Genomic DNA, 17,131 nt, shown 5'->3' on the forward strand with positions numbered 1-17,131 from the left:
GTAGATGCAATACACTGTACTGTACTGTACAGTGTACAGTACAGTATTGCACCGCAAACTCGAGATCCGCGATACTGAATTGACTCGCTTGCTGGATTAAGTATACTGTACAGTACATCAAAATGAGTGAATAGAACCTGCGCACGATATACTGTACAGTACGATACGATACCAAACACTCCAGATGGTGTAACATACTGTACAGTAGATGCAACGGTCGATAGAATAGCTGGTAGTTGCTGTGATGCACGTTGTAGCAGGTCGGAATGATTTGCATACAGATATTTTTATTTTATAGAAAAGGGTCTGGACCAGGTCAGACTAGACCATGAACATCCTTAGATACTGTACTGTGCAGTGTACAGTACTGTACACTGTAGACCACTAAAGAAGACCGTACTGTAGTACTGTACAGTACTCAGTACGGACTACGGTTTTCTTTTCGTAGTGTACTGTACAGTGTACAGTACGAAAAGAAGGACTACTGTACTGTACACACTGTACGATCTTTTTTAGTAATCTACAGTACAGTGTACAGTACAGTATATACTGTACTGTACTGTACTGTACAGTACACTTGTATCTAATTGTACTGTATCTACTGTACTGTACTCAGTGCGGACTAAGGACTACTTAAAAAAGACTGAGTCCATGATGGTCTTCTTTTAGTAGTCTACAGTACAGTACAGTACAGTGTACTGTGATCTTCATGGTCTGGTCTGATCTAGTCCGGACCGGACCTTTATTTACAGAATAAAAATGTCTGTATCGGATCCATGCTATCGACAGTGGTGGGCGGATGGACATTGGACACTGTTGAATACTCATGCTAGACGCTCAAGTAGAGTGCTCAAGTACTCGCTCAACTACATAATACGGTACTGGGTGGTGCCTAAGTTTGGTCAGTTTACCCCTGCATAGTCAATGAAAATCTGCAACGCTTTGGGCTTGCGAAACTATCAAACGGAACTGTATAAAATTATAGATGAAATAGACTATAGTGACGCAAAATATGCCCTATCATCCTTTAAGGTCTCTCTTACTTCACTTCACTTATATTTGATCAATTCGCTAGAATTAGCAAAACACTATCTAATCTCACAGTAATTTATAACTAGAGTATTACTCAGCTAGTTCAGCTGAAGGAATCTTAAAATTGATGCGGCACTACACATCCATACAGTGTCAGCAAAGCCATGGAACCTTGGGCAAACGCGGGTACAGTATAGTTCATTCATTCTAAATTCAGAATCAGAAATGAATGAAAAATAATGATTACCATTATCATTATTATTCATGAACAGTTCTACTTATCTCTCTGTATAAACAGTGTACATAGAGTTGTTTTATTTATTTCGAATATACTATGCTATAAACTGTATCATGGCAATAATTATAATAATAGACTTTCCATGATGAAGAATTGGATACATAATTAATTAATGTATAAATTACTACTTTCGATGCTGATGTCTTATTCAGAGCGGTAGACTCGGTATAGGCATACGATATTGGCAGCTAATAAAGGCGTAAAATCCTATGTTCTGATTAAACACTTGGTGAAATTTTTGCCAATGACTGATACTGCCTCGTAGGTAGGTAATATATCGGCAGCCTACCAGCTCGTCGAGTTACGAAGGTTAGGAGAGAGCAGAAGGAGGCGACAACGAGCCTTTTATTCGTAGCAACAGTCGCGATTTGCTTGAAGAATATCTTGATACTGATAGCAACTGCGATTAAAAATAGAAATAAAAAAGTTGTTGGCTGCAATAATTATATAATTTGCACGAGACTACGCCGGACGCATGGATTTTGAGTTATATCTTTTGCAGGTAGTAAGCCCTTAGGATAGTCCTGTTTAATTTCATGCTGGTCTTAAAGTAAAGTATTCTATCATCCTCTTGATTCTATAAAATATGATAATGTCTATTCATTAAACTGTCAAATATCATACATTGGTTATCATTACAATGTCTATGGCCAATGCAGACTAGAATTCCAATAGTAGTCTTCATATATGATTGCTTTTCAATCTCTTTTTGTTAAGATATGCTTGATAATCGATTTAATCTTGTCAAGATATGATTCTTAATTTTGTTGATCAAAGTTTATTAACTTTCAATATTATAATCATGCTACCATATTAACGGCCAGCGTAAAATAATTAAACACTTGATATAACTATTAATTTTATTGGTTCATCTGTAATTATAATACCCCATAGATATAATTGGTCTAATATGTACAGCATTCATTTACTGTATATCCATCACTAAATCAAAACAGTTGTAATCCGAAAAAAATTTAATGTTAAAGATCACTTTTGTTTTAGTAATGTAAATCGTTAACATCAGTGTCAGGCTAATATTTCTATTTCAGTGCTAAAAACGATTTTACAAATGGTAATAAGAGAAGCTGTTGAAAGCCTGCTGAGAATATACGCAATGTATAAATAGCTATAGCAAGGATGTAGTAGAGGATAAAGGGATATCCCTGTACTATAGAATAATTAGTGCCAATCCTTAGGGTTTTTTCCATCCAGATAATTTTTCATCATTATGTAAGCCGCATGAGGTTGCGATTCTGGTACCATATGGCCGGCTCCTTTAACAGTCACAAAGTATAAATTCCTATCATATTGAGCAGTAAAACCTGCTATTTGTAGTCCATTCTCTTTTCGAATTCGCCACGGCTGATATTCTCCGGATAAGGGCATGTTTAAAAGTTGAATTGCCCACTGAGCTCCGAGAAAATTACATATCATATCTTCATCACCATTATAAATAAGTACCTTATATTTAGGTAACAACTGCTTATACAACAGGATTGGAGATGGGTAAATAGAATCATAATTGGTTCTTATTGTTAAATTACACACAGTCCATTGGATAGCTTGCCCAATTGGAGTATGGATTGCCTTCTGTACACGCGCCAGATTTAAATAGGCCGCAATTAAACTATTATCCATACACGGTGGTACAGCATAACTAATTTGCTTTCGAGCAAGAGTCAAAATATTGGCATGTTGTCGAATGTTCATCGAGCTTGAATTTTGACAGTCGCGAGAGACATCGTACATATTCAGGCCTTGTGTAAAAATGATATTGTAAGCTCGTTTTGTATATTTCAAGCAATCGCTTTGATGTGACTGAAAGAAATGGCATTGATTATCCGCTATTTGACCATTCTGACAGCAGGTTCGTTGTAATTGCAACCATAGAGTATGATCCAATAGTCCATGATAACGTGCATAGTACAAAATGGAATTGAAGTTCGAATTCATATCATGGAGACCATTGCCAATAACTAAACCTTTCAAATTGATTGACAAATCATTCTTCAAGCGTAAAGCTAATGTTGGCAAATAAACTCCTGCGTAGCTTTCACCTGCAATGTAGAAAGGATGCCGACGATAACTAGGAAATTTATTAAAAAATGACTTGATAGCTGCATAATTTTCGTTGGCTACTACGTTATCATTCAATGATTCTGAAATATTATCATTTCGACTATATGAGAAGCCAACACCTACCGGCGATTCTAGGTAAATAATGTTAGCGAAATGATTCCATGATTTTTGACGTAGACCCAGCGAAAGATCAGGTTTAACGAAAAATGGGCCATGCTCAGCGAATAATCCATCTAGCGAACTACAGCCTGGACCACCATTCAGCCATAGTAATAATGGATCGGTAGCCGGATTATTAGCCGATTCAAAAAACCAATAATGCAACCGATGATTTGGCAGACCATTTAAGTAACCTGAGTAGTGCTTGAAATTGAGCGTCGCGGTAAGGCCAGGTAATTCAGTAACCTCGTCAGGATGTGGCTTCAATGTGCTTAAAGAAATTGTATTAACTGATACCACATTAAAAATAGAATACAAGATAAAATAGTTAATAATGTCTCTTTTAGCTATCATCTTACTAGTATTTCTTATAAATTGCAGATGTGATAGTATACACAATTTTATTAAGAATTACGGTAAACCAAGTAACTTTCTGATTACTCTTGATAGAGATAGCACATACGTTGTCGTTGATCTAAGATTAAATTATTTAGCCTTTTTTTGAAGTTATTAGTGAATTAGTACGGACTATCTCATCGGAATATTATACATTAAAAAAATTTCATATAAATTGATTTAATTTAAGAAGTTATCGAACAAGTGAGAGAATTAATTGCCTGAGTAATAGCAAATTTCCTTTCCTTTAATATCTGATAATTTATGCTGTAGCAGACAAAAAATGAAGCTTAATTGACTTGATGGCGTTGTATCTACTTGGCTTATTTGCATTACTTAGTAACCAACAAAAAGAATATTTAATAAATGTACAGCGGTAAAACCCTATTAGTATAGCGGACATTATTCTCTTTAGTAGTAATATAAAAATAGTATTATTGATAGTGATCCGGTCATTATCTATTTTTTGATTTATTATTATTGTATCTCCTATTATCTTACGTAACGTATTGATCTTGTAGAATTTTTAAGATGACAATTTGCTATTTTGGAATCTTTCGATATTTTAAACTCTTTAATATCTGCTTGTGTATGGCGACTAGAAGTCCCAGATGACAGATCTGTCGATGCAATACTTCCCTCAGCTGCATCATGATTGAGAGATTAAATTAATACAGGCAATACAAATAGTAAATGCTATTTATTCTTATTCTTTCTCCATTCAACACCAATTGAAAAGTCGTCTTAAATAATAGCACTTCTGGATTTTAACCCGTTTTGCCTCTATTGGGATTCATTAAGATATTTTAATTAAAAGCATTAGCAATGACACTTTTAATCAAAACGATAAATGAGAAATATTAAGTAATGTATATTAGCTTTTCAGTACTTGAAATCAATATCATGTGATATCAATACGTCCAAATCCTACGATTGCCTTTTTGTAAGTTATTCATGTATGCGATTTTAGTGACTGATTTTTCCAATTGAGGGATGTGGATATTTGCACATGTTCTCAAGAAGCTGCAACATTGAATATTGTGGAGACGTTTATAGTTTTTTATAATGACTTATCGTATTAATTTTAAAAAATAAATATTGCAAATATATTAATTATAGGGATTGCAGACTATACAGATCCTTAAAATTATCAATGATGTTTTCTTATTATAGTGAATGGAATTTTCTCGTTATGAAAGTTGTTATTAAAACTCGAAATGTAGATGCTAGATTCTCGAGGTTGTATACTGTATTATATTTACAAGAGTGAATTTTCGCATGCTAATAAAATCTCCAAATAGGATAACTATGAGAGTGGAGTGATTCTATATTACCATCTTGAATGTGATCGACCTGTAATATTGGTCGATTCATCAATTATGCAAATAATAGACTCATAAATCTAATTCCTAACTGTCAACATCATGAATATTGCATCTATTATTAGAAATAGTAATAACGATCAGGATCCAGCCGACAATGCTGAATAAAACCTGTCAATATTTGATTTGACAATTATTCTTTTTTAAGATCAATTTAAAATGAGTCATTTTATAGATCAGTAAATAAGTGTGTCATTTTAGTACTAATTGGATGTGGCTAGATTGGGGCAATTTATATATTTGTTTAAGAGTATTTCATCTATTTTCATGTTAATATCACGAAATTCTCAACTTCTGATCACTAGTTCTGATCTGTTCCAATATTTAGTAATGGTTTTAGTCGCTTAGATCTTATTTAATTAATAGAACAGTTAATATAATTGCTTTCATTGGATTTGTTGCCATATCTGTTGCTGTCACGCTCGCAATAAAATTCCTTTTGCTATATAATAGTGTGCGAATGAAGGGCTGAAATATAATATAATGACATCACAGGTTTTTTATTTCTTTTATGTGGATATTCCAGAAAGAATGATTTTTATTCTTTATTAGGTAAATAACATCGAGACAACGGCGGATCAATATCTATAGTTGACTTTGCAGAACAATTATAAATTGTTTAAGGCACGATTAACCACGGTTTATTTTTAAGTGGCATACAGTACTATAATACGTAAGTAAAAATAGGATTGCTTATACGGCGCCAAGTCAGATGTAAATAGTCTTCGAGTTGCTTTACTTACAAACTGATAGCGGCTACCTAACATATTTAACCTTTTTAAGAATTAAGTTAATTATTTCTAGATAACGTCTTACGATACGTACTGGTACACGAAATTAAATTGCTGAGATTAATAATCAATGGGAATTCTGATTATGATGTCCACAAATTATAAATCGAAGATCGATTTGAAGTATTTTCAATACCCGATGTAAAGAATCGTTCAAATCATTTGAAGACTTAAAATAATTTTTTTGCAAGTATCCTCAGATAACTTGTTAAGGTTATGTTGTTCTTAGAAGATTTATCACTAGCTTACACTTTTAGTAATCATACTCTCATTTTGTGCTATCTTTTGTCTGAGTATAGAAATAAATGTAAGCTTTCTTTGAAAACCTGCTATACATTAGTTTAGTTTTATCATAAGAAATTTCTAGTTCAGTGTTCTTAAATTGAAACAGATAATGTAGGATATTATACTCAAATCTAGTTTAGAGAGATTAAAGATCTGCCATAAAATTAACGAGGCCACAGCCTTCTAGGAACAAACACTGCAATACATATAATTCAGAGTATAAAATTTTGCTCATTTAATAATTATGAAGCCCATTATATTATATCTATAAACTAATTCGGTGATTAACGTCCACTATCCACAATCAGTAATTAGATTCTAAAGAGAATTTGTAAATGTTGCTATTAGCTGCAATCATCAGTTGATAATAGCCAAACCTAGGGTGGCAAGATCTGTAAGATAAAGTTCATTATTGTCTATTATCTTATAGTCGCTGGAATATAACAATGACGAGTTAAAGATTAGTGCCACCTTTCATTTTAGTGTTAATCAATACTGGCCTTATATACGACTTATATATTACACTCAGTAATTATATTAGGTTATAAAATTTAGAATTTGTCTTTGCAGTAAATATAAAAATATTTGTAATTCGTAATGAGATCTTTTACAATGCTAGTAAGGTGATCAAAATTCATGCCAATAATTTAATATGATTGAAGACAACTTTCAAGGAAGTTATCAAAATTTTCATAAAAGTGAGGAAAAATTGAGTTAGCTATGTTGCTTTACTTGCATTCATGAACGATAAAAATATGACTGGTAGTTTTATAACTATGGTGCTGTGATAATAGAAATGAAATTTTCCATTTTAAAAATTTAATGGATTATAAAGTTAGTGATTGCATGTATGCAAACATGGAGAATTTCGTGTAATGTCTCTTAAATGAAATTAATAATGACGGAGAAATAGAATGTAAGATTGAAAAGGTAATGTGTAAGGTTTATCCATATTAATTTAACTTTTCATGTTGCATGGTGGCAGCTTAATGGAATGGTCTAATCCACAAAGTGTGATACTTAGTTTTAAAATCCAAACGGAAGAGTGCATTATAAGGATCGCAAAATAACCGGTCTTAAGGGTTAAAGAAAATTGATCACTAATAGCTTATGATATCTGTGATGCGTTGTCTATAATATGCTATTAACGATACTTGTACCATGTAATCAAAAATTTTTTACATCAATCGATTCAAATTTCATTACAAAATTGGTTATTTTAATTCAGTTAAAACATGATATAACGTGAAACTGGTATTGTAGAATAACATAAAATTTCCACCTTTATTATTTGATGATTGATTAATTATTCAAAGATTCCAGTCCATGAAACTAATTATAGAATAAGAATTAATATAATTGTTATAGATCAGAAATTAAATAATGTTCTGTATCATGTCGAAGTAAAATTGTTGTTAGATGTTACGAAAATGCAGCGGATAACATATATCACCTGCTATGAAAAAGTCTCACAACTTCAGTATTAATTAATATTAATGTAAGACAATATCTATCAGTAGTAGCGGAGCTTAACTAATAGCTGTCTTTCGTTTTAACTGAGAAAAACAGCTTGATTAATACTTTCACGTATAAGAGGTATATTTATAGTGTCTTTTTGAGTAATTCAAGTCAAAATAAATTTGATGGTGATATATTAGAACGGCATTTCTAGTTTATTTCTTCTTTGTTTAATTTACAAAAATATCTTTACAAGTAAAAGCAGTGTCAAATTATAATCCCGAGTTATGATATCGTCTAGTCACCTCCATAAATAAGCACTGCCCAATTAATCTTCCAAAGCCTTCATAATATCGTAATTTTATATCCAAATATTAGGAATTTACAATAAAAATTTTGAAAACAAAATCAGACGGAAATAAAGTCCACTTGTAAATAAACCTACGTTATTGTTATGCGAGGCTCATCCTCCCGATACGCACTAAAATTCAGGCAGATCCGTATTTACAGCATAGTATCATCAGAAGGATAACTTAAGAAAGCACTAATGAATTGGAGCGGTGTCAATAAATTCTAACGACAATATTATTGCTTTTTGAATTACGGAATCCAAAATACAATTATCGTTAATAAATTAATGTAGTCAATTATTTGTCATTATCTATGAAGAATAGTGAGTTAAAAAGTAGCTGCGGCTCTTTCTATGGCTAGTTTTCATTTAAATCTCAAATTTAATAAATGCCAGATGTACTAGATGTGATATAGTAATCTTAAAATATAAATATTAGAAAGAATTCATATACAATAGATTTTAAAATAAGAAATTTTAACTGTGATTGTGTTATCTAGTCACAGATGTTGACAATTCCCGACTATTTATAATTTTACAGACACTAATCACCGATGTTGACAATTCTAGACTATTTATAATAATACAGACATTAATCTTTAATCTGTCAATATGGGATTAGCCGTAATAGATAAATATCAGAATAAATTTAAGATCAAACGATATACTAATGCTGATATAATTACTGAATTTATGAAAGAGCTGCAATAAATTTAGAGATTAACTCTTTTTAATTATAAAACTATTCTATCATATCGTTTAGATAATAACGTCTTTATCATAGCGGGAGTATTTTGGACGATTTCTTATAACAATTAATCGACTCCATCAAATAGACTGAAATCACGTATACACTTATAGTATTGAAGAAATTTTTAGGCTATGCCACTTCCGTATCTGCATACGTTGGCTTTCCATTCGCCTTCAATAACGTATTATTAGGCATTTCTTACAATTAGCAATTTCGTAGAGAAAGAAATCTGCTTCGATAAAGAAAGCAATCTCAGAATATACTAAATTATTTTATAGTAAGCGAATGAGTACCATACGATATTCACTCATAAGTTAATCAATTTCTCAACATTTCCGGGACTAAATAAATTAATTTACAGGATTAAAGTAACTTTATTTATAGAATCGAATATCTGAACCTAGCAATGCCATATAACGAGTACTCAGCATGCCACCTTAGGTAGAATACGGTGCTCGAAGATTATTCTAAATGGACTTGCAATACAGGAAATGGAAGGTTTATTGATATAGACGTATCATCAATCTTATATCTATACGATAATGCATTACTAGCTAGAATTGAGCTACAGCAAGTAAATTGTATTGTTACTTAGTGATTGCAAGAGTATACGAACAATATGCTGTTAAATTATCACAAAATTAACGTAAAAGTAGTAATCAACTGTTATCATTATATATGCCAGATGTACAGTTAATATCTTGCTTCTATCACAGAGTGTCTATTAACCATAAAAATAAACCTTCAGCATACTTAGCAAGTAAAGGCTTGCGAATAAATGTTGGGTAATTTTTTCCTGCAAACTATTAGTTACCGCTTACTAAAGCCACAGTTTTTCTTTCACTTCGGAGTGCAATGCAATGCAAAAAGATTTAAAAACTAAAGATGTCCGAAATGTCTTAGATATATATTTAAAATAGTTTATTAAAGTACTACAGAACATGTAAGAATTTAATAAGAAAAAAATATTTAATGATATTTAGGATCTTTCAGTTACCATTAATTTCCTAAATTACCTTGTTTGATAAGTTTAAATATTACTAACTAATCCTTGCATATCATAATCGAATTAGTTTAAACGCGATCTGGAGAAGTACACTGTGGTATTTTATGCGATAAGAATAATTTGGAGGATACAAAAAATGCTGCTATTTACTACCACATTAAATGTCTTGCTTGTTTTACCTAGATGCTTAATATTTATACTAATTACGGCAAACACAAGCAATTTCGCAAATTGCCGTATATTACTTCAAATATTCTTTACAAGAAATATCTGAACTATTGCTTTATGTTTCAACTCGTACTTGAGGAGTATCATAAAGGAAACAGATTATTATAGTCTAATAATCGTTTCATAAATTTTTATCCATGTAATCCAATTCATCTCTGCCAAACGTGTATGGTAATATAGAGTAAATAATATTACATCAATGATGCAGATTTTCCATCACTGCAGCAGGCATATGAATATTTTAAGCGAAACCTTTTGGGTAAGAGCAATTATTGAACGCCGCAAACTAAAAGTATTATATGAGAAAGTTTTCATAAAGCAAACTGCGCCATTTTAGAATATTGCGACATTAATACGGTAATTTTAAGATATTATCTCAATCAATAGTGTTATTGCAATAAAAACGACGGCTACTATGAAACCAGCTGTAGAACTAGATACAACCATGGAAGTAGCCGGCTTAGCTTCCAACCAAGTTTGAAGCATGATAAATGCTTCCTGTGGTTTATCTTCAGGCACTAAGTGACCAGCACCCTTGATGGTGACAAAATGAAGGTTAGGATACGTAATTTTATAACCGGCTATTTGCTGTCCGTTTTTATTAGTGACATGCCATGGTGTATAAGCCGAAATTGGTTGCAAACCTAATTCTTTCATCACCCATTCACCACCTAAGTAATTGCATGTACCATCAGAATCTCCAAAAAATATTAACATACGATACTTTTCAAGTAGTAATGGAAATAATTTATAGGACGAAAAGGTTTGTACTTTATAGGTTCGTTGAACAAATGTACGGCACAAGGACCAATTCAATGACTGACTATGAATATTTAATGCTCGGCGAACTTGAGGTAAGCGTAAATACTTCTCATCTTTAGTATCATCGTAGCATGGTGGCGTAGCGAAACTTTTATAAGCCAGCTCCATCAATAATGTTTGACTAGTGCTAACATTGATGCTATTTTGTGAGTATTTGTAACTTTTGTACACACAATCTTGATACAGATCATAGCGATTTAATCCACCAAAGAAAACTAAGTTAAAAAGTTTTTGGTAGAGTGTTTTACATGTTGTATTAGTACTTTCATAGAACTTGCATATGTCTCCAACACAACAGGCTTTAATCAAATTTTGATACAATTGGGTACTAAAATATCCATGATAGTATGCAAAGTACACTAAAGAATTAAAATTCATTGCATAATCAAGGATACCATTACCAATAGCAATTCCTTTCAATTTTATCGATGGATCTTTCATTAATTGAACTGCTAAAGTGCTAAGGTAGACTGAAGCAAAACTCTCACCAGTGATATAAAAATCATTTTTTTTAAAAGTTGGAAATCTTCGAAAAAATTCTTGAAGAGCGACAAGATTTGTTTCGGCTGTAGCAGAATCGTTGAGTCGATATCGTGTATATTTATTATAGGAGAAACCAACACCTGCTGGCGATTCAATATAGAGCATGTTAGCCAAACGATTCCAAGTATATTCGCGTAAATGAACTTGTAGATTATCTGATACATGGAAAGGCCCGTGTTCAGCTATTAGTCCATGTAATGAACTACAACCAGGACCACCATTTAGCCACAAGGCAAGAGGATCACTGGTGGGATTCTTTGTTGATTCAAAGAACCAATAATGCAACATGTCGCCATCGACTGAGTTCAAATAACCAGAAAAATGGCGAAATGTTATGTTCCCGTGTAGATTGGGCACGCTAAGAACTTCATCGGCTAAAGCTTCTTTAGTATAGACAATGTTACTGCATTGTACAGCAGGAATGGAATGAGTTATCAACAAGCTAAAGGCAATAGACAGCCATACTAGTTTAAAATTGAATGGGTGATCGGCCATACCGCTCAATTGCTATCTAACCAAGTTAAATTAGTAAGGTAAGAATGACGACTTTTGAGGTAAGTTTAAATCCTTTTCGACTTTGAGCTGTTTATTAAATTATTACGTAGGAAAACCTGGTTTTATCCTTTTATCAATGAATCCAAGAATAAAATAGAATGCACCAATTACATTAAAAATATCGAATTAGAATCGCACTACGGTAAAAATTGATTCGACGCACTTCTAAAAGCGATTTAACTCATAAGACAAAGTAGTAGGGTCCAACATATACGAATATATTTTCCTAGGCTAACGTAATATCATCAATTGTCATTACCTTAGTATGTCTGCTAAGTAAAAAATATTTTCAAAGCGCTTTCAATAGTAAAATAGCGCAGCTTCGGGCAAGAGCATGATTTCATAAATGATTACACGACAATGGGCATCTCGTGTTTGTAATCGTCTATCATGTTTATATATATATGTTATATATGTATCTCAAAGACTTATTCTTTAATTGGTAACAATAGAAGACAGACAATTCAAGAAGCAATTTAATGTATTATTGACTTTGAAATGAGTAATTTTATGCCTTTTTTTCTTTATTAAAACAATCTACTGGATCGAATGACCGTAAAATTTGGTAGTTTCCATTAAGGACATTATGAATAGAATCAAACCAGTGGTTCTTCGAGCTTGATGTGCCTGGCACCAGTGTAATAAGTTAGGCTTGATCATTCGGAATATGAAAGTTTCATTGAATTGATCGATCTCAAGTCATATTTAGTACCGTATGCTTACTTTTTCTAAGGCAAATACCGCTGAAATTGAGAAATTTAGACTTATAGTGGCTCTTCACCATTATTTTAATGATACAATAACGCTAATTGATAGAACGTAATTATAATTTTAGGAACAGCTATTTCTGCTAGATAAGAAGATAATTTGATATTGTTCAAGATAGGAATAATTAATTATCGTAATGATGATTATTGATTTCCTTACTAGTTCAATTATCTTTGTCCTATAATAACAGCATTATGCCAATACATTTACTAATTTAAGTTCGTGAAAGATAAGAAAATTAACACGGCTATAAGGATAGTTGATGGCTCTAGTATTGGTCATCAAAGCATCACTAATGAGAAATATTGTACCGTAATAAGTATATCAAGCAACGAAAAACATGATCATACTGTAATGTAGAATTAAATAGTATAAGCGTACGACAGAAGGAATTGACAAATTCCAATCTACATGTCTTAACTAAGATCGCATCCTGGTAAATTAATTAAAGGAAGTACTGAACGATGGCTACTGCACGAGTATAACATTAATCGATTTCAAAGACTATTTACTACCACTTCTTTATTTTTAGGATTTCATAATTCGAGCTATAATTGACAAGGCTCCGTTCAGAGATTTATAGTGCTTTTTTCGCTATTATCACCGACCGCCTGCATATCTATCTATGTTTACAATTTAATGATCTATGTCCGCAAGATAACATTATAATTCTACTTCTGGTGTTATTCGGTTGATATTTGACTATATGTAAACAAGTAGTGTAGAATAAAATCTGCCGATCTGGTAGGATTTAATCTTTCGTTCGTTTATATAAGTTACTACAAGATAAATATTTGTTGGACACGTACAAAATTATTCAAAGATCAACTACGCTATTCTTTTCTTAAAGAAAAGTAAAGAAATCATAACCTATTTTCTAATCAACTCCGAATAATCATACCCTCATTCTAATGTTCAATTATAAGAACTTGAAATCTTTTCGCATATCGAAATTTTGTAATTAGACAATAAATGAAATTAATCTAAAGTAAATTACTGCAACAGATATTAACTGTCAAAAACATCAAACGTACAACATATTTGCAGAAAGAAAATTTTGATTAAGAAACAGGCATATTTTCACTCGCGCATTGTAATTAACCTCATTCTAATTAGTTTAAATGATGACTGCCTATGTGATCACGATGGGATATTGTACATTTTTAGTCATATCATAATTACATGGCATAAGAGTTACAGAGGGAACTTTTTGTTTACATGATAACAGCATTAAAGTATAGGTTAGAGATGTACTGGAATTTAGATAACCATCTTCACCGTTGTATACAGAACAAATAAATTTACGGCTTAAAACTTGTTAATCAAAACTGCTAACTGAAATAATCGCTGAAATAAAAGGGATGAAGGTTTTATGGAGTATCATTCCGTTTGCATCAAAATCAATTTCATAGTGCTACCATGCATACCTTTATAATTGGGCATCGTGTCCGTGCCGTAAATTAACACTAACGTAATTGAGCGTTACCTAAATTTCACTTCTTATCGAAAGGTGAAATCAACTGATGTAGATGACATCGTCAAATCAGTTTAATGCCTAGAGTCAGTATTGCAAATTTTTACACAATTTATTACAATCACCTGCTAGTGCATGATTATAATTAGAACATTTTTTAATGCAAGTTTAAAAGAATTTTTTGATAATCCATAATACGCCACATTATGCGCTGAAATTAGATTCGGGTAATTAAATATTATTCTTATATATACAGTAATCCGATCTTAACCAGTGGTTGATGTTGCTTTATAATCCTATCGTAAGTGATTGATTGACTAAAATTAGATTAGCAAAACGATGAAAAGCCTTCCAAAATGAATTAATTCAAAAAATGACAAGCAGAATCTATGCTAATTAAGTCTTCCAGTTAATTAAGAATGCTATGGAGTAGATTTAGTAATACTTTGCTAAGTAGTTAGTAGTCGTAGATATGTAATTTGAATATAATGTATGTAATAAAATGTCTACTTTCGGGAATCTAGACTTTTGAACCTATTATATTATTCTATTAGTTTGGTTACAGCTACACGGTTAATTGCATAGCACGATTAAAATAGAGTTCAATAGATATATTCGGTTCAAAAATAAGGTTTGAAAATAACCAAAGACCATGATAAAATAATGTTGCATGATAGAAAAATGTTGTAATATAGAGACACTCTAGCGCTGCCAGTTTTGCCTAATTCGATATCAGTTCGTCGATAGTGAATAGAGCATTATTACGGATAATTAACATTTTGGATAAAACTTTTAAACATAACCATCACTTCATTGGGCTTCCCTTCCGAAACAAGATGTCCAGCACCCTTAACCGTTAAATAATCTAAATTCTGAAAACGCTCAACAAAACCTGCAACTTGTTTACCATTTTCATTAGTATAATGCCAAGGACGCAGCTCCTGTATCATAGTTCGATTTAAATGTTCTACATTCCAACGTCCGCCTACAATGTTGCAAATTAAGTCTGTATCACCAAAGTAAAGTAAAATTCGATAATTTCGAAGTGTCTGCAACTGATTAAGGATGGACTTGTACTGAAATTGATAGCGTCGATATACATTAGAATTACAAATAGCCCAAGTTGAAGCTTGACTATGAATATGCAAGGCACTTCTCACTTGAGGTAAATTAAAATATATCTTCTCTTTACTGCGATTAAAACATCGTGGTGTCGTATACTCAAGATCCCATTTATTAGGCGCCAAAGCACTGATCGAATATTGTAGTCGAGTATTATATGGCGTTTCCGACCAGCAATCTTGATATACATTATAAGAGTTTAGACCGTCAGCAAACAATCTACGGTAAGCCTTCAAGAAATAAAATTGACATATCGGCTCATTAGATTGATAAAAGATACACTTCTCTTCGGCATAACAACAAAATTTTTTTATTCTATCCCAAAGCACAGGACCGTATAATGCGTGATAATAACCAAAGTACATAGCAGAATCAAAATTTTTTTGAAAATCAAATATTCCGCTACCAATCATGATTCCAGCTAAAGATAGGCTTGAATCTTGGATCAATCGTAGAGCAAGCGTTGTGACATAAACAGCACCATAACTTTCGCCGCTAAGATAAAAATTTGATAATGAATATTGAGGAAATCGCTTATAAAATTCCTTAATCGCTTGATGATTTTTCATAGCTGTTGAGTTGTCACTAGATGTATAATCTTGTTGCGTATTGTAAGAATAACCAACTCCAATTGGCGACTCCAAGTAGATTATATTTGCAAATTTATTCCAAGAAGTATTTCGTAGACTCAAAGTTAGGTCTTCCTCGATGGAAAAAGGACCGTGTTCATTAATTAAACCAGATAAAGAACTACAACCTGGACCGCCATTTAACCATAATACAACTGGATCAGCTGATGCATTACCTTGGGATTCGAAAAACCAGTAGTGCAAACGGTCGTTGCTACCTACATTAAAGTAACCGGAAAAATGTCTAAACCTAATACTTTGTTTTAAGCCTGGTAATTGATGAACCTCATCAGCTAACGCTTCTGAAGTATAGCTTGTAGCTTGCGATGGTTGATTGAAGAAAATCACTATCTGGACGATTAAGAGCCATTTTGTACAGCTGAAGTAACGATGTAGAGATTGATGTGCTCTCTTATACGATGCGAAATTAGATAAAAACATAGCAGCAACAGATGAAAAAATCGTCTTTTAGCTTTGAATGCTACAAAATGACTGAATTGTAACAATGTAACACTTTAGTGCTAATGTTACTAAAACTGCGAACCTTACCTTAATTAATATTTTATCTCGATAAAAGGGCAGGAGAAAATAACAAGCAATATTGACTTTGATTTATTAGTGAATGGTTACTATTAATAAACGTACAGTAATAATTCTATGCATACTTCTTTCGTTCTATTCGTCTAGTAATGTATCATACTTTGTTATTCTATTAGCAAGATAGTAGGAATACGTAGAGGCAGAGATGAAAGATTATTCAATGTGGTAGAATACAATAAACTCTAATAGTGAGATAAACATCCTTACCAATATTAACTACTGTAATTATCGTTTTTTAAACTAGACAAGTCATGAGTTCAGTCATAGAATGATTCGGTAATAATTGAAATACTATTTAGCTTTTCGACACATTTTAATCAAATAATAATTACTTGTATTTCATTGTGCTTGCCTTTTATATTGAAAAACAATAAATTGTCTTTAATATTTATTTTCTGAGGTTT

At 32.2% G+C, this 17,131-nt stretch overlaps 3 protein-coding genes across 3 annotated transcripts; all 3 read right to left on the reverse strand.

Annotated features, from left to right (window-relative positions):
- Positions 1-2,509: 2,509 nt before the first annotated feature.
- On the reverse strand, positions 2,510-3,922 carry TRIADDRAFT_28995 (uncharacterized protein; the record flags this gene model as incomplete). Its single annotated transcript, XM_002115367.1, has 1 exon — positions 2,510-3,922. One exon carries the CDS (start codon positions 3,920-3,922, stop codon positions 2,510-2,512), a length of 1,413 nt encoding a protein of 470 aa, XP_002115403.1.
- Positions 3,923-10,577: 6,655 nt separating this feature from the next.
- Positions 10,578-12,074, reverse strand: TRIADDRAFT_28971 (uncharacterized protein; the record flags this gene model as incomplete). The annotated part of the gene is made up of 1 exon (XM_002115368.1): positions 10,578-12,074. The coding sequence occupies one exon, from the start codon at positions 12,072-12,074 to the stop codon at positions 10,578-10,580; it is 1,497 nt and encodes a 498-aa protein (XP_002115404.1).
- Positions 12,075-15,137: 3,063 nt separating this feature from the next.
- Positions 15,138-16,568, reverse strand: TRIADDRAFT_29205 (uncharacterized protein; the record flags this gene model as incomplete). Its single annotated transcript, XM_002115369.1, has 1 exon — positions 15,138-16,568. One exon carries the CDS (start codon positions 16,566-16,568, stop codon positions 15,138-15,140), a length of 1,431 nt encoding a protein of 476 aa, XP_002115405.1.
- Positions 16,569-17,131: the final 563 nt, after the last annotated feature.

The sequence above is a fragment of the Trichoplax adhaerens genome, genomic scaffold (genome assembly GCF_000150275.1).
Source record: "Trichoplax adhaerens TRIADscaffold_10 genomic scaffold, whole genome shotgun sequence".
In the NCBI taxonomy this organism is placed as follows: domain Eukaryota; kingdom Metazoa; phylum Placozoa; class Uniplacotomia; order Trichoplacea; family Trichoplacidae; genus Trichoplax; species Trichoplax adhaerens.